We start from the raw sequence: 25,303 nt of genomic DNA, 5'->3' as shown, positions 1-25,303 counted from the left end.
TAGGTTGGAGCCAGCCTCATCCATGTAGATGAAGCTGTGCGGTGGTTCACTTGCTTCCAGTTCAAATTATACACTATATCCAGAAGACACTAAATGAGTTTTATGAATTACATGCATTTTCATTTTGGGCAAGATGAAAGACAGTTACATTAAATGTACACAGCACATATTGCATCTTTTCTACAGCCATAGCAAATGTGTAAAGGTCACACTCACTGTACTGTATTTCACTATACAGTGTTGTACTGTTTACTGTGAGGAACAGTTGCTGCATGCTCGTACATGTTTTACCTGTACATGCTGGTAGCGCAGCTCCTTCACTCTTTCACTATTTCTTTCAAGTGGAACAGTGCACAGCTGCTTCCTATTCATTTGGTGTGTTCATTTCAATGGTTGAGATTCTGACTGTTTGGATGTTTTCAAAGAGGTTGTTGTCCTCTATAATGGCACTCTTTATCTGCCTTAGTCTTATGGCATTGTTTTCTACAACCGTGGTGCAAACAGCCTCCGCCCGTTCAGGTGTCAAGAGAGTCCTCTGCCAGCCCTGTGAAGTTGTCTTGCAGTCCTGTGTGGAAAGAAATATAGTAATGCAAAACACATAATTGAGTAAGGTAAAATGTCACAGTTTAATGTGTTTAAAGTGGAATACTGTAATACTGCATGAAGCATTGCAGAAAGTATACAGTATTACAGTGCAGTGCCTATTGTTAGATTGCACACCTGTTCTGTCGACAAAAAGTCTGAGTGATTGAGGACACGGTTGTTCTCCCAACATTTGTCTGCACCCTTCGTCCAGCCTCGGCCATTGTAAGCCCATGATTGAGAACGTGGTCTACAAGTGTGGCTCTTATCTCATCAGGAACCTTGGCCTCTTCTGCCTCTTCCTCTGTTTTGCCTCCCAACTCCTCCGCCACGCAGCCTCACTCCTCTTCCTCCTCTTCTTCTTCTTCTCTCTGTTGACCCCGTCCAATTCCTTGTCCTTCCATTGTCAGACATTGTAACATTGTGTTGTGCTCCGGCTATATATATATACTTGCCAGTTGATGTTTCATGAGATGCACCTTCGTTAGAGAAAGTCAAGGTTCACCTGGGAGCAATTTACCAATTCAGGACAGATTTAGAAAAAAAAGTCTTATGGAAATGTATAGAAATATGCTTTACATATTATGACAACTTGTTTAACCATTTTGCATGTAAAGACTTATGCTGTGAACTAATGCCTAAATGTTGTGGGAGGTGAGACTATTCAACAGAGACCCATTATAATACATTTTGATCAACATGACATAAGCAATTGATAATGTAGGAAACATCATTTGCATGGATGTACCAAAGCATTTGCATCTTGTTCAAAGAATGAGAAACTGCTTTTTTGATGTGCACAAGTGACACAATGATGTGAAGATTGAACTGGTAGTTTTGAGAATTTCAATTCTGATCTGAGAAATTTACCAAAGCGACTTTTTTTACATTTATTTTTATTTTTTATGATGGCTGTTCATGAGTCCCTTGTTTATCCTGAGCAGTTAAACATCCCAATGTTCTTCAGAAAAATCCTCCAGGTCCTGAAAATTCTTCAGTTTTACAGCATCGTTTGCATATTTGAACCCAGTGGTGACTGTATGATTTTGAGATCCATCTTTTCACAATGAGGACAACTGAGGGACTCAAACACAACTATTAAAAAAGCTTTAAACATTCACTAATGCTCCGGAAGGAAACACAATGCATTAAGAGCCGGGGGGTGAAAACTTTTGGACAGGATTCTGCAAGTGATTCACAAACTTTCAATCAGCACTGTCTACACACACACACACACACACACACACACACACAAACATATATATATATATATATATATATATATATATATATATATATATATATATATATATATATATATATATATATATATATATACCCCGAAATCTCATAGTTACCAGGGAAATGGTCTCCACTGTCTGCTTGATTGATGACAACACAGCCAACATTTCCCTCCCACAGTGTTCGTATGATCTGCAGGATTCTTTCCCTCTTTCTGTTCGTCTCCACCACCCACTCGCTCGAGTCCCTAAACCCTAAACCCCAGCACTTCATCCGTTTCTCCTCTATCCACCTCTCTGCTGTGGCTGAAGTCCAGTACAGTCTTCAGTCCTGCAGGAGTCATCCGTCCTCCATCCAGTTCCACTTCCATAAGCCCCGCCTCTCCAGATAGCAGCCACGCCTCTGCCCTTTGACTGACAGCAGCGAGCTCCAGTCACTGAGCATTGTGGAGGTTACCTAGGAGCTTTAAACTGCAGTCCAGTAGAAGCCCCTCCTCCTCGAGTCCTCGTAGTGTGTGGAAAACACAAAGGGGTGGAGCTTTGGGTCCATTATAATGAGGGGTTCTATAGAAGGAGGTTTTCTGAAAGTGGGTGGGGAAAAGGTTGAAGTGGGAGGAGTAAGGATGATGGATTTTTTTTCTCTCTAACATTTCTTTTTAGGCTTGAGGATGTGATGCGACTTCCAGCTTCTTTTTCTCTTCTTCACTTGCATGTCTGCCTTTCACAGAAGAAACACAGTGGAGATGAATGGCCATATTTGCATCCTTTTTCTCTAATTTCCCTCCCTCCGGAGACATTAGTAACCTATTAAAAGAGTGAAATCACTCAGTTAATGAACAACTATCTGAACCAACTATATATATATATATATATATATATATATATATATATATATACATTTAGTAAAAGATCATGCAACAAAACACAAAAGGTCATCAAAACAGTGACAAAGCACAATATATATTCTTATTTTACCACCCATCGCATTTATCATCAGAGTTCTTATTTTGTAAGAATGTATTTTTTTTCCTAAAACAATTTGATTTTAAGTTACAGTTACACATTTCAGTGTAAGATTAATAATTCAATCTAATGAATTGGTAAGGGTCAAAAATATGTCTACTTCTAGTATTTACAGTAGCGTACATATTTTTAAGCACATGTGGCCCAACATACTTTATCTTTTACAAAGTTAATAAGTAATGTCTTTTGGCAATACCTTTAAAAAAGAAAAGAAAAAACGAGGAGGTTTTCTTCATTGGTATTGTTATACGAGGCCTGAACTTCTCTCAGTCCTGCTATCACGCTCATTATATCAGAGGTGACCCGCTGAAACACAGGCATGTTGACGCTGACTGACACACGAAAGCTCTTAAACATGAATAATGACTCTACAATACTCCCTTGATTACAGTTTAACCTACTCCAACTCACCGTTATTTCTGTGGTGAACATCGAGGAAAGTGCTGGAAGCTCTTGTCCTTTAAAACCGCTGCAGTCTGGGAATGTGTTTACGGCTGCTTTCTGTAAATCGGTTATAAAGTAAACAAAAAGTTATTGTAAAAATTGTTATAGTTAAGTCTGTTTGTGGTTCATCACATGATTTGAGCTACTTCAAAATTAGACAGCCGTCTATATGTTTTTATTTGTGGCTTGTAACCAATCGACCTGCACCTGCCTACACTGCCAAAAGAACCAAAACCTGGTTCAATGACCATGGTATCACTGTGTAATTACTGTGTGATTTCATGTAATATTCTAATTTTCTGAGATTTTGATTTTGTGGTTTTCACAAGCTGTAAGCCATAATCATCAAAATTATAACAAATAAAGGCTTGAGATATCTCACTTTGCATGTAATGAGTCTATATAATATACAAGTTTCACTTTTTTAACGGAATTACTGAAATAAATCAACTTTTTGATGATATTCTAATTATATGACCAGCACCTGTATAGTTTGTTGCATTCACCATCAGGAAAAATAATGTGTTTGCTTAAAAAATGTGTCAGCTATTATTCTGACTATTACGGTATTGAAATCCTGTGGGTTTCTTATACAAATATCCCTAAGGCGAATGAATGTGCGCATCCGAGTTTTACAAAGATAAAATGTGAATAATAATAAAGCATTTATGGTGTGATAAATGACGTTCTCTCATGAAATCTCTGCAAAACATTAATCCTGGACCCTATATTCAGTGCTGTTTTTAATTCCAGGAATTATCTGAACAGTTTTGGCAACTTTACGCCCGTTTACAGTCTTACAGAGTCGCACACCCTCTTTTTAATGCAAAGTTCTGCCAGATGAACCCATGATTACCTCAGGCAGTCAGTAATGAGCGGTTAGCCAACAAATTGTTATAGATAAAGATTTTATACAAGTGTGTGTGAGTGTGTGTGTGTGTGTACAAATCAGGGCTTTTTCCACTCTATAAAGGCGCTTTGAACACCATAATTTTTTTTTTTTTCAAGTGAACTTGAGACCTCGAGGCCATAAAGTCTACAGAAAGTTTGTAAAAGGAGTTTCTGCAAAAAGATCATAAACTAGGTAACAAAAGCACACTACTAATGTGCCATTTGGTGTACAAGGACCACTTGTGTATCAAGTGTATATAAAGAACTTCCAATGCAAACGTTTTAATCTCCGTACAATTGAGCTAAAATAGGAAACTTTCAATCATATCACAAAATCAGGAGTCTGACTATTTTTCTAGCTCTTTTAACCACCCATCGCATTTATTGTCGCCTTCTGTGTAATGTAATGTCAGTCTCATATTAGATGTTATTATTTGGGTTAATGATTAATCCGAGCCAGTTGACACAGATACCGTTATCAGGATAATCCGAAGAGGAAACAGAGCGCGCTTGACATCTTTTATGTCATCAGTTACGCAGAAACGCGTCTCAGAAGTAGCGTGTGTCCACGTGGGATGAGAGGAGGTGTAACTTTTGCTATAAATTAAGAAAGCCATGATGATAACAGAAGACAAAACTGCATAACTGCTCAAAATAGGATGGAAGCTCTTTAGATTAATATTGTTGCTGGTTTTGTGCTCTGTTCATTTTTTTTTTCTAAGTTCATTCAGAAATTAAAGAAGAAGAGATCAGCTGACCGTACATAAAGTAAGTTATTGAATATTTTGGGGTAAAAATCAAACCTCTTATTTTTTGTATCCCCTTTAAAGCTTAATTTGCCCAAAGCAAAATCTGTTAATATCAATGTCACAAGTTTGATTGAAGTAGAATTAGATTAGAAGTAATGCAGAATCTTAAGGATTGGTGTGTTTGATTAGGGTTGGAGATGAACTGTGCAGGACAGTCGATCTTCAGGAGCAGGATTTGGCACCCTGGTCTAAACCTATTGCTAAAATGCATTATCTTTTACTTTACAGTCAAAGCAGTGTTTCTGAGCGTGCACAAATGGGTCAACGCTTCTCCAAACGCAGGCTGGAGGGGTCAGATATCTTACCCCCCGGTCGCTTCTCGGTCAGTGAAGAGGCTCCGCCGCATTACTCCTCTCACAGCACCGGCGAGGAGACGACCGTCACGGTGGAGACACCGGCACGAAGGACGTCCGAGGCTCTGAACTCGAGGCAGGACAATAGGAGACCTTCCATATACAGCCCCATGGATGCAATGCCACATCTGGAGTTTTACGCCAACGCCACTGCCACGGGCCGCATCAGGCGCAGCAGACCCTCGCTGGAGACTCTGCGCAAGGCTTGCGATGTGGGTCGCACGGTAAAACAATAGAAAAGTACCAGAGGCTGCAGTTTCAGGACCGCATTTCTAGGGCCCTTGTTTCATGTGAAAGCGCCACCTGACCAAATCTACTCCATCCGATGAGACCGCATAAAAGAAGGCGCAAAACGATAGCTACAGAAATGTTTGAGTTGATTCAAATCTTTTCATCTTATTTTGAACCACGATTTATTAATTTCTTCCCTCGTTTTAGTAGCCTAAATTGTGGCCACCTTGAACTAATCCGTTCCCTCGTTTTGATTTAACTAAAACAAGGGAACTAATTATTACAATGCTCCTTAGCTTACTTCCCAGTTGAAAATCAGGTTTTTCTTTCCAAGATAACTGAATTTATAGCCAGCAGTTGATCAAATTAAACACATTTGTTTAGAAATGTCAAGAGGGTTGTCAGCGGTTATGTTTAGGATTAGGAGTTGAATAGAATAATATATCAATTAAATCTGAATAATTAAGTCAAGTCACCTTTATTTATACAGCGCTTCTTACAATACAGATTGTTTCAAAGCAGTTTTACAGTGATAACACGAAAATGATGCAACGAAGTTTGTTTCCAGAAGAAAATAGCGTCACAGTCCAGCTTAAGTAAGCTCAGTAATGGTTCATTTTTGTTGTAGAGAAGTTATTAATTTAGTTCATTTATATATATAGCCGCTCTGGAGAAAACCGTGATGTCATCGTCCAGCTCAGTTCAGTTCTCATATAATTGTGTCAATGCAGGCAGATCAATAATATTGTCTCCAAATAAGCAAGCCAAAAGCCAAAGGCGACAAAGGTAAATCAGCTGAACAGTAAATGCTATAAAATAGTATAAAGTACGAGCACAGTTCTAGAAATGCAGTCCCGAAACTGCAACGCCTGGCACTGCAAGATCATCTGCTGTAACATACTTCCAATGATTTTGTACAACCTAAAAAACGTCTCGGGTTACGTATGTAACCCTCGTTCCCTGAGTAGGGAACGAGACGCTGCATCGATACTCGATACTTTGGGGAATGCCTTCGGCATGAAGCGTCTGAAGTCAACTATGGAACTATTCCAATCTTGATTGGTGCAACGTCACCCGTGACGTCGCATGTGACGGTGATCCGGAAGCTACAAAAGGGTCACAGGAACCAGGAAATGTTAGCTTCTAATTGGTCAAAGCAAGTCGTTCTCAGGGGCGCGAAAAGTGTGGCCGAGGGATGCAGCGTCTCGTTCCCTACTCAGGGAACGAGGGTTACATACGTAACCCGAGACGTTCCCTTTCGTAAAGGGAACTCCCGCTGCATCGATACTCGATACTTTGGGGAACGAATACCCACGCCGCCACACTGAGAGAAAAAAACGCCCTGGTATAAAGCATCTGGTACACTCACGGACGATAGAATGAGTAGAGGGCAGATCCAAACTAGCTTGTCATAAGATTTGGTGCAAGAAGGGGAGGTCTGGAGCCGGAGGCTCGACTGACCTCATGGCTGGGAGCCCCAGACAGTAGAAAATATTAGATGAGAGGTGAAGGCAGAAGCGCACCTTGTACTTCAAATATGAGTGGTTTTAGATAACCAACTGTACTCTTAATAAAGGGAATAGCTCCTAACCCTTGATGCATAACTAGATGGACTGACTCCTCTCAGCCTGAGTCCTAATGTAGGAACCTCAAAGGCTACGACCTTGACCATCCGACACATGCGATGGAGGATGGAATACCTGAAGAATCTTAGCATTGCCTACAAGTACCTCAGTACCGGGCAAAAATAACGTTGAGTGGCTCCCACGCTAGCAAGTAAGAGGGGGCAGCACCACCACTCTTCCAGGGAGTAAGACGAGCAGGAAGCAGACTCAATAGATTCTCCTATATATACTTATATATCTCAAATATATATTTGTATACCTCACCCACAGGACATGATGGGTGCCAGGGATAACCCATCAGCCTGATGCCAATAGGCTGGATGACAGGATTCATCCTCCAATCTACAGGAACATGGAGTTTCAGTGGGAACGTCCTTTCGAGAACACCCTTAGAGGCTTGTGGAGGGCACTGAGGCCGCCACAGAGGCCCTAAGCATGAACAGGAGATCCCGTTAGAGAGCGGGATGGAACACCAGTACTGAAGCCAGTGGGCAGTAATAAACTGGGTTCAATGCCCTCCCTAACTTAATTGTTTAGTTCCTAGTAGAGTGGGGTTCTAGTATGGATGTCCTGACCACCTCGGTGGAAAGGGCAACCTAATTATGGGTGGGACCCCCTCAGGGGCCAGACCCATAGTCTCCATAACTCTGGTCGGGGATGAAATAATATACCATCAGCCTGAGACAGAAGATCTCTCCTAATAGGAATTTTCCATGGAGGACTCTCCAAGAGACTAATAAGGTCCGAAAACCAAATTTGGGCCGGCCAGTACGGAGCTACAAGGAGTAGTCTCACTCCGTACCTCCTGACCCTTTCTAGAACCCCAGGGAGCAGAGCGATCGGGGGAAAAGCATACAGATGTGACCTCAGCCACATCTGTACCGTGGCATCCAAGCCCAAAGGAGCTGGATGTGAGAGAGAGTACCAGAGCGGGCAATGAGAGTTCTCATGAGAAGCGAACAGGTCAACCTCCGCCCGGCCAAACCCTCTCCATATAAGCTCAACCACTTCAGGGTGGAGCCGCCATTCCCCGGGCCTCAGCCCCTGCCTCGACAGGATGTCTGCTCCCATATTTTCAACCCCAGGAATATAAATAGATCTGACAGAGAGAAATTTGTCCTGGGACCAAAGAAGAATTTGATGCGCCAGTCTACAAAGAGGGCGAGATCTCAAACCTCCTTGGCGGTTGATATAAGAGACCACCGACATATTGTCTGTCCTAACAAGAACATGATGGCCTCTGAGGTCTACAAGGAAGTGCCTCAGGGCAAAAAATACAGCCAACATCTCCAAGCGATTAATATACAATGTGAGATGATGGTCTTTCCAAGTACCTCGGGTGTAACGGCCCTCCATAACCGCACCCCAGCCCGTGAGGGACGCATCCGTGGTCAGAGTTTTTCTCTCACATGGTGCTCCCAAAACCGGGCCCTGAGACAGGAACCATGGTTTCTTCCATACGACAAGAGAACGAAGGCATCTGCGCGTAACTCTGATCGTACGAAAAGGGTTTCCCAGAGGAGAAAATCCCTTGTTCCTGAGCCACCACTGCAAGGCCCTCATATGGAGCAGACCAAAGGGTACTACCGTGGAAGCTGCAGCCATAAGACCCAAAACTCTTTGAAAGTGTTTGACAGTGATAGCCTGGCCTAACCTAATACTCTTCATTGTGTTTAAGATAGTATTTATACAAGCAGGAGACACTTGTGCCCGCATTGTGACTAAGTCCCACTCTACTCCCAGGGACGTAGTCCTCTGAAGAGGAGTTAAGGAACTTTTCTTGACATTGAGTCTCAACCCCACACACCTCAGATGGCGCAAAACAACATCTCGATGTTGAATTGGTAGTTCTTTTTGACTGAGCCAAAATGAGCCAGTCATCTATAAGATACGGACCCCCTGAAGTCTCAATGGAGCAAGGGCCGTGTCCATACATTTAGTGAAGGTGCGAGGGGATAAGGCTAGGCCGACTGGAAGAGTCCAGAACTGATGCGCTTTTCCCCCCAAAAGCGGATCTCGGAAACTTCCTGTGATGGGGTTAGAAGGGAAAGAGGAGTTAAGGAGCTTGTGGATCTATCAAGACAGACCAGTCCTCGGAGCTGGTCTGACTGACAGTCGGTAACTTGAATCTGAACCCCCTCGGAGGTTGATCCAGTACCCTGAGATCCAAAATAAGGCCTAACTCCCCCCCCTCATAGGAACTATGAAGTGCCAGCTGTAGAACCCGGGCTCCCGTAACCAAGGAAGAGCCCACTTTGAGGTTTCCTGTGTTAAGAGGGACTAGACTTCCTGTTCCAAAAACCGACCCTGCTCGGGGCTGGCCGACATGTGAACCACCCTTAGTAGATAATATTTGTATATTAGCTCCACCATAAGCAGGACCCCCTAGGCTATATTTTGAAGACCCCTCGGGGTGTCTAAATATGCCATTATGGGGACCAGTCCCTCGAGACTGGCCTCGGCTATAAATTTCCAAATGGCTTTGGTGACCTGAAGCAGCTAACTGGCAGGAACTAACCAAAATATGCTCTCTACAGACCTCCTGAGAGGCGGCGAACTCGACAGTGCCGCAACGTCTTCGGGCAGATACTGCGATTTGTGTTCGCTGGAAGCCGATGTGTCCCGAAGCGCCATCGGCGGCGGGAAGCAAACATCGATTTCCTAAGGGCTGCATAAGGGGGCGAGACTCCTGTACTCGCTCTCCTGGGGGAACGCCCATAAGGGTCTGCGTGTTACGACAAGACCTCTTAGTTGAAGCCTTCTTAGCCAGAGAGACAGTCCTCAGACCTGTCTTCGGTATGGAGAGCTTCGTGCGAGAATGTTTCTTCTGGCCCCAAGCCTTATACGGGGGGGCACGAGAGGAAACCTTCTCAAAATATGAGGAGCTGGCGGCTGTCCCATGAGGCTGCCCCCTGGCAGCAACCCCATGAGACCTGGACTGACAACTGGGGATAGCTGATTGTCGCTCTGCCTCCTGAAGCCTCTCGACAACGGTTCTTGCCGCGTCGCCAAAGAGGCCAGAAGGTGAAAGGGGAGCATCGAGAAGGAAAGCCCTGTCTTTCTTCCCGATCCACAAGCGAATAAGCCATAAATGTCTCTCTGAGACGACTAGTGCTGCCATAGAACGGCCAATAGCACGGGCCGTCTCTTTAATAATACGGAGAGATAAGTCAGATACTCTACGATATTCAGTAATATAGAGTGAGACCTCCCAGTTATCATCCACCTGCTTGAGGAGGTCAGCCAGGTATGCCTGTAATAACCCCATCGTGTGTGGGCATGCACCAGCTCGACCACCGCCATATATGCTTTCCCTAACAAATTCGATGTACGAGATTTGGAGGGAAGTGTCTGAGCTATCAGGGGTGACGCAATGTCGGGGAGAAAATATTTCGCAAAATATTCCTCAACCCGAGCCATCACCTAATAACCATTTTCATTAGATTCCCTAATGGATGAGTAAATATATACATGGGGGAAAATAATTGAGATGAAAATGGATTTTTCCACGATCTTGATACCTCAGTATGGAGATCAGTGAAAAAGGGAAGGCTCTGACACGAAGATTGTGACTGGGTCTGCAGGAAGCGCTCATTCATTTTATTTTTCTTAGTCGCTTCCTGCTTATTATATGGCCATTTAACATTTAATTTAACCACTGCCCTGATTACAACCTCCAGCAACTCCTCACTAACGGGAATATGGGGTGGCGAATCCCCCTATCCACGTGATTCAGTGTTAATAGATAATATCTAACTCCTCGGAGCCAGATAAATCAAACGCTGTGTCTTTAACACGGTCGGAAGAAGCCGCAGCGCGGGCTTCCGAACCGTGCGCGAGACCAGTGGAGCTGGTTAATAAACACTGAGAAAGGGTCGCAACCGTCTCAGTATCATATGCCAGCCCCACGTGAGAATCACATGCATACAAGCGCCGCGCTGCCTCAACAGACGCGGGACCCGATGCACTGGAAACGCGAGCCTGATCTAATTGATCGAACAAGCTCAAACGGGAGCGGAGCTTTTTCATTGAAAACAGTTTGCACAGACAGCGCCCTCGAGCACCGCCCGTGCATGCTCCACTCCCAGACAAACTACACAAAGCGTGTGTGTGTCATCCTCGCTTAAATAACGTGGGCAAGGGGACGCACACTGCCTGAATAGCTTCTCTTTTTTCGCCATAAATAATACTCTTTTCACGGGACAAACAACACCAAATAGAACAGACAAGATGACATAGAGCGCTTGCTGAAGACCAGAAGCTAACATTTCCTGGTTCCTGTGACCCTTTTGTAGCTTCCGGATCACCGTCACATGCGACGTCACGGGTGACGTTGCACCAATCAAGATTGGAATAGTTCCATAGTTGACTTCAGACGCTTCATGCCGAAGGCATTCCCCAAAGTATCGAGTATCGATGCAGCGGGAGTTCCCTTTACGAAAGGGAACTATGTTAAGTATGATCAAAAAGTTATGAGAACATATGTTTTTACATTGCTTTAACTCATAGAATTAAGTTAAGCTATTTTCAATTTTTTTATGTTATACAAGATTCAACTAATTTTTTAAGTCAGTTTAATGTAATTTAAGTTGAAATGACTTAATTTAAGGCAGCAACTTTGTTACATTGTATGCAGGCCTACTTAAATTTTGTGATTTAAATGTGTGTGTGTGTGTGTATTGGTTTAGGATGGAGAATCTTGCAGTAACACGTGCGTCTCTAGTACGGGAAGCCTTTCGGCTCTTCAAGAGAGTGGAAACGAGTCTGAGGAAAACGGAAAAGGAGGGAAGACCTCCCAACCAGTGCGCTTTGGATGGGTGACTGGGGTTATGGTGAGAAACAGTGAAAAATACACACTCGTGCTTTCAAACGGCCACGTACGCATATTCATACTGTACATGCTCTGTTATTGTGTTTCAGATTCGCTGTATGTTGAATATCTGGGGAGTCATTCTGTTCCTGCGTTTGTCCTGGATCACATCTCAAGCGGGAATCCGTGAGTGGATACTTTTTGGTGACTCGGGAAAAGACATTCTAAGATAACCCGTCTGCACAATGCAATAAAACAACTTCCTTTAATGAACCACAGGCCAGACGGGCTATTTACTTTAGTAAAGATAATGTTGCTTAAGAAATTCCCTGTGAAAATCTTTTATAGAAGGACTTCCCAGAACTGTGTGTGTAATCTCTGATGGCCACTTATCTTTGATGTGTTTTGTCTATTCTTTGAACTGGAGTTCTGTACAGACATTGTGTCCTATTCATTTTTTTTTATTTTTTTTTATTTCCTCTACTTTAGTTCTTACATGGGTAATTATACTGATGTCAGTCCTTGTGACGTCCATAACGGCACTGTCTGTATCTGCCATTTCTACCAATGGGAGAGTCTCTTCTGGTGAGTCCATTGACATCAAACTGATCAGATTGTACTGATTTTGATTGTGTCCGATGATGACGCTTAATTTGCTGTGAAACTCGTCCTTCACTGCCTGTGCTATGGGTGTATAATGATGTGGCTTATTGCAGAGAAGTGTGCAGTTGCTTTTTCTACGAGATTGGGGCAAACAAATCTAATATATTCTAATTGAAATAAGGGAGTCATATCTACAGACAAAAAGTTTAACCAGGATCGAAATGATTTTTCATAGTGGATTGGATCTACCTGATCCAGATTCAAACTTTTCCAGATGACTGATGAATATACAGTGATTTTTTAAAAAAAAAGAGTTGATAGATATTGTCCCCATAAAAAAATCAAAACCCAAAAAACTTAACTGTGCTGAAAGTCTTAAAATAATGTGCACTTTTTCTACGTGATCACTGTAATAATTTAACAAGTCAAATGCAAAATATAAATAAATATGTATGCTGCATGATTCAAATACAATTTAGAAGTTTTATTTCATTTTTGTTCCTGAAATCCACCCTGAATCCACAGTTCTGCTGGGATCAAGATGAATTGCAAGACAAAAAAAAAGAAAGAAATGGGTTCCATTCATGTATTCGAAAAGTCATTTATGAAGTTACAATTGATCAAAAGTAAAATTGATAAAAGCTATTAATTGGTGATGTAACCAGCAAGAAACCGATTTTTCTTTTGTTTCATATTGATGGTGCGAACTGAGCAAAACCTTTTTTTGAAGAAGAAGAAGAAAAAGAAGAAGAACCCATTTTAAAGATTTGATCCAATCCAGTAGCTGAAATCAAATTACTTATGAACAAAGTTTATTTCTGGCCTCTATTATTCTGACTAGGTGAAAAGAAAAACTAATTTTATCTTAAAGGAAATTTCTATTTTGTGACTGACGTTTAATTACACATTAATTACACATTAATTACATATTAATTACCCACATAGCAAATTCTGGTCATCAGAAAATATATACAGATTCTCAATTTGATGGTAATGAAATTATGGGCACATAACATTGCTGTTACGTTGCCAATAAATCATGAAATTACCAAAATATTACGAATACAGTACATAATTGGAACGTTCTCGGTTATCCTTATAACCTTTGGAGATCAGTCATGGTTGTCCTTATGTCTCTCTTCCACCCGTCAGGCGGCGCGTACTTCATGATCTCCCGCACACTGGGTCCTGAGCTGGGAGGTCCCATCGGCGTGGTGTTTTCCTTCGCCAACGCTCTCGCTTGCGCGCTCAACACGGTGGGATTCTCCGAGACAGTCAGAGATCTTCTCATTGTAAGAAACGAACACAGTCGTTTTGTTGCATGACATTATGTTGTGTTTTTGCTGATTGTGAGATGATGTATGTTTATGATCCAACAGGAGTATGACTCCCAAATTGTGGATTCAGTCAATGATGTCCGAATTATAGGAGCCATCACAGTCACCATGTTGCTTCTCATCTCACTGGCTGGGATGGAGTGGGAGGCGAAGGTACATTCCTCAAAATAAAGCATTTTACAATAGTCAATTTTAACATAAGCTAATAAAGACACATATTTGTTATTATTACATAAATGAGCAGGTATGAAAGACGCTAGATTTCTACACTCGATAAATCATGCCATAGGTCTTCATTAAGTATTTGCATATATTTGGTTTATTTAAATAATATATTTCAAAATGCATTTATTCAAATTGCTTATATTGCATATATTTATATATAAATACATAAACCTGGTTATTGTGTATTTAAAAGCATAGAGTTTATTAGTACTATTACAGAAATTTGACCTGTTTCTTATTGAAAATGAACGCTTTCTGGTTGGTTTGTCACTTTTTGGGTTCCTGGCCTTTTTTTGTCAGCTGAATCCATTTAATCTAATTTATTTATCTGAGATTTCAAGAAAAGCTAACCTTTCACCTTTAATGCATGATCATTAGTTGAATGTTATTTATTATTATTTTTCTTATTTAAGCACATTAATGTACATTTTATGCATTTCATTCTTTGAAAATTATACAGTTGAATTCAATTTATTTTGATACTGAGCCGTTCTATCCGGATCTCATGAGCCTGCAGTTCCCTCACTCTCCTCTAGAGGCTCTACAAAGCCCTTGTTCTGAAACTCTGAGCTTCTTCTCACAAACCATCAGCTCATAGTGTAGTGCTTTCCTTCACAATGGTTCTGCTTTCATTCTCTCACAGACTCAGATCCTGTTCTTCTTGGTTCTTATGGTGGCCTTCACCAACTACTTTGTTGGCACCGTGATTCCTGCGACTCCCCAGAAACAGTCGATGGGTTTCTTCAGTTATCGCAGTGAGTTTCAAACACTCAATGCTGTGTCAAGATCCTAGAAGTTTGATTGGTTTAGAAATGCTTAACTTCTATAAAGTTAATAGGTTCCCAGACAGCAACCGGCCCACGTGTTGAATCCACATGTGCCAGATGTGGCCCGGATCTGGGCCGACACTATGTTGCTGTCTGAGTTTAAAGCTTTATGCAATAGTTGCTTGAAAATGTGTGATACAGAAAAGTACAACATTTTGTTTTTGAATTTGTGACTTAAATACCACACAAAGCTAGAAGACATGGACTCATTTTATGGTGTCTCTATAAAAATGTTATGGTGTCCCTATAAAAAAAACTTTCCATGAAAAAACAACAATAAAGTTGGATAGATTGTCCATTAACAGCATACAGGTTTGAAGCAACATGAGAATGAATAAATAATGACAGATGTTTCAACTTTTACTTTAAACTGCTCCGGAAATTACAATATAACTAATGTATTTTGATATCTACGTTGTTTTTGCCAGGCGAGATCTTCATGGAGAACCTCTTCCCGGACTGGAGAGGGCCAGAAGGTGACTTCTTCCGGATGTTTGCCATTTTCTTCCCATCTGCCATCGGGATCCTCGCCGGAGCAAACATCTCAGGCGATCTGAAGGTGAAGAACATCTGCAAACATGTCGAAACCAAAGTGACGCTACTGAGCTTTGAGTTATTTATGGTTCTTTACACATGGAGCATAAGTCCATGAATTAATAAATAAACTTTACGTTTTGTCTCAGTGTTTTTGAAATGACAAATATGGAATTAATCAAATGCTGTGTTTGTGAATGTTTCAGGAGCCTGAGATCGCCATCCCAAGAGGGACATTGATGGCCATATTCTGCACCACCATTAGTTATTTAGCCATATCTTCAACTGTGGGTGAGTATTTCATCAAGCGTTCAACAGAACTTACTCAGTTCATTACCTCATTGTATAAAAATCATATGCCAATAAAGGCAGTGAGTATCAGCACTAATGTTCAATAAGTCAATGTATTTTTAGCTCATACAGTTAATAAGTTTAATAACAGGCTGCTCATGTTTGCAAAGACATTTTTTAATTTGCAAAAAGCATTGCGGTAAAACGAAAAAATCATTATCTTTCATTGATTTGAATCACATGTCTTGGAATAAAGATTTTGATTTAATGTGACACGTGAGTTTTGATGTTGTGTGGTGATATTCTTGGAGAAATAGTTGAATAAGCTTTGATTTTAGCCAAAAGTCAAGGACGATAACTATAACGATACAATAAAGATATAGTTCTAAAAATCGTTCTAAATATAAAAGAATAGCAGAGTCCACATCACAACTAATGAAAAGGACACGAAGGAATGATATTGGAATCACTTTCAGAACGATTTTTTTCCAGCTGATGATCGATAAAAACATTGACAGCCAATCAGAATCCATCCTGTGTTAAAGAGCTACAGCATTTAAAGCGGCAGACAGCGCTTTTAATAAACAGAATTATATTGTGCGCTGTTGAGGACGCTAATATAGTTACCGTTATAGTTATCTTTATTGGTGAGAATGGGCCTTAAGACTTGCAAACACAAGTTAGCTAGGAGTCAGTTCACTTTGAACCTAAAAATTAAGCAAACTGACATAATATTAAGTCTCTATTTCTGAAAATGTAAATTTGAAATTAAATGAGTTTAAGCTTAAATGAAGGAATAATATCTGCCGATGGGGTCACAAAAATAAACTTCGCTCAAAGGGAAAACAAGATTATTTTTTATTGGCAAATGCTTTTTCTTGTTTTCAAACAAACTCCCTTCATTTGGATACATTTTTCAGAAAGCAAGACTTTATATCTTAATTGTAAATCTATCTCGATTTAAGAATATTTACAAGTACTGGAAAGCAAGAGAAAACTACTGAGGAAGAACATCATTTTTGCAGTCGATGACAAAAGAAAAACGTTACATTTTCGACATTTCTGATCTTTAAACTCTCATTCTGCTCTCTTGTCCATGGGAACCAAACATGGAATATGAAGAATGTGTGCAGTGATAATGGCAGCGTGAGGATGTCTCAGTTTTGTCCTGAAGTGTGTGTTTGTCCCACAGGAGCGTGTGTTCTGCGCGACGCCTCCGGGAACCTGAACGACAGTCTTCCGCTGAACTTCACCGAGGCGTGTGACGGTCTGAGCTGCAGTCTGGGCTGGAACTTCACCGAGTGCCAGCAGAGCGGCTCCTGTGCCTTCGGCCTCTCCAACAACTTCCAGGTGAACAGATCCGCTTCTGACAAACTCAGATTGTGGTGTATGCATGTCAGATGGGTTGGTCTGTTGGTTATAGTCGCTCTAATATAAATAAACCAAAACACCACTCAACTAGACAGCCAGTGATCACCAGGAATGTGTGTATGGATCAGAGCAGAACAGGACAAAAGAGTTTGGAGCGACAGAAGGACGTGTAGATCATAATCTTCAGTGTAAAGCAAGTGATCTGCAAAGATGTGGTCCAACTGGACTGAACAAAAGTAGACAAGGGATTTTTAGATTTTTACATGATTTCTGCCACAGTACTTTATAGAAATGCTGTTTTGACCTATAATAATCATGCATTATTAAAACTGATTTCAGTATCAATTATTTTATTTTTATTTGTGTATTAGGTTGCTAGAGTTTATTTATATATTTAAATGTATTTATTACTTGGGTTACTTATATAATTTAATTATTTAATTATTTAAAATTATTCATAAGTTAGGTTAGTAGAGTGCATTGTCATTTATTTGTGTATATATTTAAATTTATGTATTTTTTTATTTATTATTTTCATTACTAAATTAAATCATAATTTATTTGTTTATCATGTGTATTTAAATGTATTTTTTAAGACTTTGGTTACTCGAGTTAATCTATTTGTTTATATAAATGTATTTATTAGTTAGGTCACTATAGTTAATCATAATTATTTATGTATTTATTTAAATGTTTTTTTTATTATTACTTTGGTTATTAGAGTTAATTTTCATTTATTTATTTAAATTCATTTATTAGTTGGGTTACTGGAGTTAATAATGATTTATGTATGTATGTATTTATTTATTTATTTAAATGTATTTATTAATTAAATTACTAGATGTATTTATGTATTTATTTATTCATTGTATTCAAAATCCACTTGTCTCAAAATCTCAGGGGACACATTTTTATGGTTTGCCTTGACAGTGTGTGAATTAGTTTCCTTAGAGTAGAGATTATCTGGTTAAAATGTTGGACACTGTTCTGGATCACTCTCTCCAACACAGATTAACTTTATTTTACATTCATGTGCTTTCCCGCTCAAATCCGCAGGTTCTGATCCAGGTCTCGGGCTTTGGTCCGTTGATCTACGCGGGCATATTCGCAGCCACCCTGTCGTCCGCCCTTGCGTTCCTCGTCTCCGCACCCAAAGTCTTCCAGGTGAAACACCACACCTTACACAGATAATAGCTAATATATAACTTCATACGATCATCAAAGTGAACATGGCTTATAAAATTCAAAGAATTTTGAACATCTCCTCTTGGCACAGTGTCTCTGTAGGGACAATATCTACCCGTACATCGGCTTCTTTGGGAAGGGTTATGGGAAAAACAGCGAGCCACTGCGAGCTTATCTGCTGTGTTACATCATCGCCATGTGCTTCATTCTGATTGGTGAGTCAAAAAGATATCTGATAAAGCTACATATCATTCATCTCAACTTGCAATATTCAACGCTAATACTGTATATTCTTATATTTTAAATGCACATTTGTTGCTTATGCAGTTTCAGGGCATAAAATATTATATATTAAAATATTTATACTTTCAAATTCGCAGGATCATTTCAAATGAACTAGTGAAGACAAAAGGTGTTTAAATAAGTGACAGATAAACATTCATATACAGTTTAACCTTTAAATCTTGATGTTAAATACAATACGTGAACTACTATTCACTCTAAAAAATGCTGGGTTGTTTTAACCCAATTTTGGGTCAAATATGGTCATTGTAATTATCCATATTGTCCATATTTGACCCAAAGTTGGGTTGAAACAACCCAGCATTTTTTAGTGTCGCACATATTCTGTATGTCATGTAATTAATGGTATAAATCACTTTTAACGTTCCCCTCTCATCCTGGCAGCTGAGCTGAACGTAATCGCTCCTCTGATCTCCAACTTCTTCCTCTGCTCTTACGCGCTGATCAACTTCAGCTGTTTCCACGCTTCCATCACCAATTCACCCGGTGAGTTCAAAATACCAAAGCAAAATCAGTCTGATTATCTGTTCTGTACATATTTTAAAGATTGAGTATTTCATAATCATGTGAAGTTACGTTGAGTTACATTACTTTGGAAGTTTGTTCAGTCCAGATATAAATACTATCACGTTTTTTGTTTCTACCCTCTGTTTTCTGGTCATTTCTGCTGCTCGTCTCAGGATGGAGGCCATCGTTTCGGTATTACAGCCCCTGGACGGGTTTGTTCGGGGCCGTTATTTCTGTCGTACTGATGTTCTTGCTCACCTGGTGGGCCGCGCTCATCTCTTTAGGTTTAATCATCTTCTTATTCGGCTACGTGGCCTACAAGAAACCAGGTGAGCAGGACCATGATGACCCATCAGAGTAAAGATGGCATTGAAACGGTATTCTTTTACTGACCGTAATGATGTTTTCGTGTCGTTCAAGAGGTGAACTGGGGTTCGTCTGTCCAGGCCAGTACCTACAACATGGCTCTGTCCTACTCTGTGTCTCTGGCAGGAGTCGAAGATCACGTCAAAAACTACAGGTCAGATGCTACAGGAGGTTTTAATGAGATGTAAATCAGATACTGTAGATGCACTGTCTGTTCTTAACATTATTAACTTTGTCATAATTATGAGATAAAAAAGTAATTTTTAGATAAAACAAATAATAATTATGAGATAAGAAGCCAAAATGATGACACTTACTAAGTCATAATTATGAGATGAATAGTCATTTTTAGATTAAAAAAAATATGAGATAAGAAGCCAAAATGTTGACTGTCATAATTATGAGTCATTGTTGAAATAAAAAGTAATAATGATGAGATAATAAACCAAAATTATGACTTACTATGTCATAATTATGAGATAAAAAGTACATTTTTAGATAAAAATAATAATTATGAGATAAAAAGCCAAAATAATGACTAAGCCATAATTATAAGATAAGTCAATTGTGATATAAAAAAGTAATAGTGATGAGATAATAAACCAAAATTATGACTTACTATGTCATAATTATGAGATAAAAAGTAAAAATTTAGATAAAAATAATAATTATGAGATAAAAAGCCTAAATAATGACTAAGTCATAATTATGAGATAAAATTCAATTATGAGATAAAAAAGTAATAATGATGAGATAATAATCCAAAATTATGACTTACTATGTTATTTTCTTAGATAAAAATAATAATGATGTGATAAGAAATCTAAATGACGACTTACTATGTCATAATTATGAGATAAAACCCAACAATTATGACGTTCTAAAGTAATTGTAATTTAGATTTTTTTTTGATTTTCAGAATGTTTACTTTTTATCTCATAATTATGACTTAGTGTGTCATAAATAAGGCCATTGTTTCATTACTTTTCAATATTTTTTATGACAAATGCTTATAATGTCATAATTTCATCTTTATATTCTAATAAATTAACATTTTAAAACCTTTTAAATTGTGGAGAAAGGAAATGTGTTTCTAGCACCATGATCTACTGCATCACAGCACTTCAACCCACTGAACAGCCTCATTTTCATTCACAATAAAAGAAATGCTAAATTATGTGGTGTTTACCCACACGTTCACTCGTTCGTTTCGTCTCATCAGGCCTCAGTGTCTGGTTCTGACAGGTCCTCCGAATCTGCGTCCAGCGCTGGTGGACTTTGTGGGGTCTTTCACCAAAAACGTCAGTTTGATGATTTGTGGAGACATTCTCATGGTAAGAACCAGCTGTATCATGTAGAAATGCTTTATTTTTCATTTCTTGATATTTAAAACACTTCTAAATGAGAACGTTCTGCCCTCAAAAGAGCAGAATATCATGGATCTGTTATTGTCTCTTCAGGAGGACGAGAAGTCGGTTGTGTCCCAGCGCAACTCTAATGACATGATAAAGTGGCTGAATCAGAGGAAGGTTCGTTCCTTCTACACGGCCTTCAAGGCGTCCAGCCTGAGAGACGGAGCCCGGCATCTTCTACAGGTGACAAACCTCGTTCATGAAACATGAGCAGAACGGATCTCTGCGCAAATCGTTTTTGACATGAATTAATACGGCGAAACAATTACTGTGTGTTAAAGTGATTTTGTTCATTGCACATAATGACTGCTTGTGTTTTATGCCCAGTGATTTTTATTCTCTATGCTGGTTATTATTTTTTTTTTAATGTGATAATTTTCCCCTCTTAAGGCCTCTGGTTTGGGAAAGCTGAAGCCGAATATACTGGTGGTGGGATTCAAAATGAACTGGCAGGAGAGCAGCAGTCAAGTCATAGAGGACTACATCAACACCATATAGTGAGAGAAACTACCTCACAAACCCTAGGATCTGTCCAGAAGGAAATATCAAACTATATTTGGCTAAAATAAGCACAATTAATCATACAAAAAAAAAAAAAAAAGATCATTCTCTTTATTGGAATGCAAAAAAAGATCATTTATTTATTTTTACTGGTAAAGTAGACTCCATTTATGCAGATTTAAAAAAAAAAAAAAAAACATAAATAAGCCTTTTCTAAAGAGAATCTCAGTTGAGAATGAAAATAACACTTTGGAGGTAAATTTTCATTTGACATCTATAATTACAATCAATGGCATCATTTTTAAAAGTGAAAAGCGATTGCAAGTCTGCTTGCATATTGAAAATTGACGTAAACACATGCCCAGAAATGCAAAATAACATACAATTATCTTTACTGTAATGCAAAAAAAAGTCAGTCTAAATTAAAATAAAATAACCGTTTCTAAAGAGAATCTCCACTGAGATCTAAAATTACAATTTGGAGGGAAAATGTGTGATATGAAATATCAGAATCAGGAGAGTCATCCGAATTATTGGAACCTGTCTGTAAATGAATTAAACAACATACAATCTTTACAAATAAATGTTAATGTTTAAAACCGAATAGTGATCGTAAGTCTGCTTGTATATTGAAAATGTACAAAATCACTCGCCCGGTAATTCATCTTATTGTCTTTATTGTAATGCCAAAAAAAAAAAAAAGATTATTTATTTATTTAAATCATACAATGTTTATACACCATGGACATTTTTGTTCTATTAACTTAATTCATGCTGATATTTAATTATAATAATATAAAACACTGTAAAGTATCCTTATCTAAAAAGAATCTCCATTTACAATTTTGTAAGGGAAAATGTGCTTAATTTTATTAATGGTCCTAAAAAAGGCTTTTAAAAAAGTATTTTTCTTTGGTCTCAGTGATTCTTTCGACTCCAACCACGGAGTGTGTGTTCTGCGCATGATGGACGGACTGGACGTCCGAGACGAGTTACAGACTGAGGGTATGTCCCGTGTGCAAATGTGTGTGTGCTTTTAATGTCATTTTAACAGAATTTTGTGGTAATTCTGTCCTGTGTTTCTGACAGTCAATCAGGCCTTTGAGATGGACGAGGCCATCGAGTCTGATCCGCAGAATTCAGACGCCGATTCAGGTGAATCAACTCAAGCCGATCGATGAGTCTTCTCTTTGTTCTTCAGTCCTTATCTCACTTCTTTGTTCTTTTCTCATCTGTTTCTCCCTCGTAGACGTCGACAACACAAAGAGCACGGTGAACGATCAGATCAAAACTGTGTTCCAGAATAAACAAGGGAAGAAGACCATTGACGTGTACTGGATCTCTGACGATGGAGGTGAGATACGGACTATAATCATTACCAGGCTTCAGTCGTCATCATTTGGGTTTGATAACCCTTCAGTTAAGTCTAAACCACTGAGTAATGTGATCCTCGCTCTCTGTCTCAGGTTTGACTTTGTTAGTGCCATACCTGTTGACCAGAAGAAAACGCTGGAGGCGATGCAAAGTCAGAGTGTTCATCATTGGAGAACAGCAAACCATGGAGAACGACCGCAAAGAGTGAGACTTGTGAATCTTTAATCTGAATCATTATGACAGAGGATATTTGAATATCTCTGTCAATTCTTCTAGGCCGCATTTAGGTTAAATAAGTCTCCCGATGTTTCTCCTGAGAACAACGACTCCAATAAGCAGAAGAGATCTCAGTAATGTCTCAAACTGTGCTCAGATTTGACAAGATGCCAACGTCTGCGATCAAAAAAGTCAGGCATCTCAATATGAACTCAAGCATTCTCCCGAGATCAAATGATATCTCACTCTATAATCACTGAAATGATCAGATTTAACAAGAACATTAGACCTCGTTATTTCAAATCATGCGGATCATCAGAACCATTAATATTAATTATCATTATATTTCACCACAGTTGTCATTGTATGAATAATCTGAATCATCAAATTCAGACTCGTTCATTAGAATCTTCGTTATTTGACAACAGAATTAGGAGAGTCATTGAATTAATGGCGAAGAGTGTCTTGTATCGTAAGCCTGCTTGTATATTGAATGACTCTCTATTTTCTCGTATATATTGAGCAACTCATTTATTAATACAATGTCTTCGTTTGCTCAGAATGATGACTTTGCTCCAGCGTTTCCGACTGGACGTTCACGATGTCGTCGTGATGACGGACAGCGAACGGCCACCACTTGCTAAAAAGTAGGTTTACCCCGAACGGGGGTGAATTTAGTGTGAAATATAAGACTTTTAACACCCAAACACAGGAACAGAACTTCTTTGTTGTCATTAGTACTAGGCGCTTCGAGGAAACGCTCGCCCCCTTCAGGCTGAACGAGGCGCAGCTGGACGAGAGGACGGCGCAACAGCAGAGGACAGAGTGTCCGTGGAAAATCACGGACAAAGAGATGGACGCACTGAGGTTCAAGGTGTGTGTTGTACCTCAATATCCTGCTACAATCATAAATCCACTTGGCAGCTCAATTTTTTTCATCCTCCTTTGATAGTCGGAGAAAAAAGTGCATCTGAACGAGATCATACGGAGGAATTCGAAGCACGCCGCGCTGGTTCTAGTGTGAGTATTGACTGTAAGACCATTAACCATTACTGGCTGCTGGTCAAAATGTGCTTCATACACAAAGAAAGCACAATCTGATAGTATTGGAGCCTCATAAATCATTTATATCTGAAATGTTAAGAATCATAATTGGAGGGTAAACACACCTGTTAATTATTAACACACCTGTGTTTCAGGTCTCTCCCCGTACCGCAGGCAGACTGTCCCAGATCTCTCTATATGGCCTGGCTGGACACGCTTAGCTGCGGTCTACACTGTCCCATCCTGCTCATTCGAGGAAACCAGCAGAACGTCATGACCTTCTACTGCCAGTAAAAGTCTCACGTGATTAACTGGCTTATCTTGGCTCTTTAAGGCAAAGACACTTCAGGCAAAACGCATACATTTTCTTTTCTTTTTTTCATCCACTGGTCAAGTTTGAGATTTTATGGCTAGTTTGCTTTTTATAAAATGTCTTATTTCAGACCCCCCCCCCCCCCCCCCCAAAAAAAAAAAACCATTCAAAATACACTTTTAAAGGTTTTTACTGAGGGGTTTGTTCATATATAATTCATATCATTTTATACAACATTGTATTACTAAAAACATGGTGAAAATTATTGTTGTTTGTCTGTTGAGAGTATTTTCTGATTTATGCTGTGATAAAAAGAGATATACAAAATCCCCCTCTATAAAAACTGTTATCTGTAACAAAATCAAACAATAAGTTTTAACCTGGCTCTATCCAATGTTCAGATTTATGTTCTGGAAATGTATGCAAGTTAGTGCATATTTCATTACATATTGCCTCATATGCATATTTATAAATAACATTTCAGAAAAAAAATGAATTACAACAAAAATTGCAGTTCTTAATGTAATCAATCAACTATGATGATCATATCTATTAATTGTTTTAACCCTTTTTACCTATGGTGTCTTGCCTTAATGTGTCGACTCACTTGGCCATGTGCAGTTCATAGATTTTGCTTGTCGTTTGCTGCAAAAAATACCTTTAAAATAAGCTACAGCAGCAGTATATGTGCATATAATTTATATAACATGTATTATATATAAAATATATTACACTTTATTATTAAATATATTACATGAGTTAATGCATTCGCTGGGAACTGAACCCATGACTCGGCATTGTATAAATCTAAATATATTTGAGGCCACTGTAAATTTAGATTTGTTCAGTGTATCAACTGCGTATTTTCCCTTATTCTTTTTGCTC

General features: G+C 39.3%; 1 protein-coding gene across 1 annotated transcript; it reads left to right on the top strand.

Annotated features, from left to right (window-relative positions):
* Positions 1-5,246: 5,246 nt before the first annotated feature.
* On the top strand, positions 5,247-24,399 carry slc12a10.1 (solute carrier family 12 member 10, tandem duplicate 1; the record flags this gene model as incomplete). The annotated part of the gene is made up of 26 exons (XM_079867928.1): positions 5,247-5,555; positions 11,888-12,031; positions 12,120-12,195; positions 12,499-12,594; positions 13,765-13,904; positions 13,992-14,102; positions 14,818-14,929; positions 15,430-15,560; positions 15,742-15,826; positions 17,019-17,176; positions 18,254-18,361; positions 18,474-18,597; positions 19,070-19,171; positions 19,366-19,521; positions 19,613-19,712; positions 20,781-20,892; positions 21,019-21,153; positions 21,361-21,467; positions 22,394-22,476; positions 22,561-22,626; positions 22,721-22,825; positions 22,938-23,049; positions 23,622-23,708; positions 23,800-23,935; positions 24,014-24,081; positions 24,261-24,399. 26 exons carry the CDS (start codon positions 5,247-5,249, stop codon positions 24,397-24,399), a joined length of 3,102 nt encoding a protein of 1,033 aa, XP_079724054.1.
* Positions 24,400-25,303: the final 904 nt, after the last annotated feature.

Source organism: Squalius cephalus (assembly GCF_949319135.1).
Source record: "Squalius cephalus genome assembly, chromosome: 3".
Classification (NCBI taxonomy): Eukaryota; Metazoa; Chordata; class Actinopteri; order Cypriniformes; family Leuciscidae; genus Squalius; species Squalius cephalus.
Note: the sequence above shows the minus strand (reverse complement) of the source record. Positions and strands in the feature narration are given on the sequence as shown.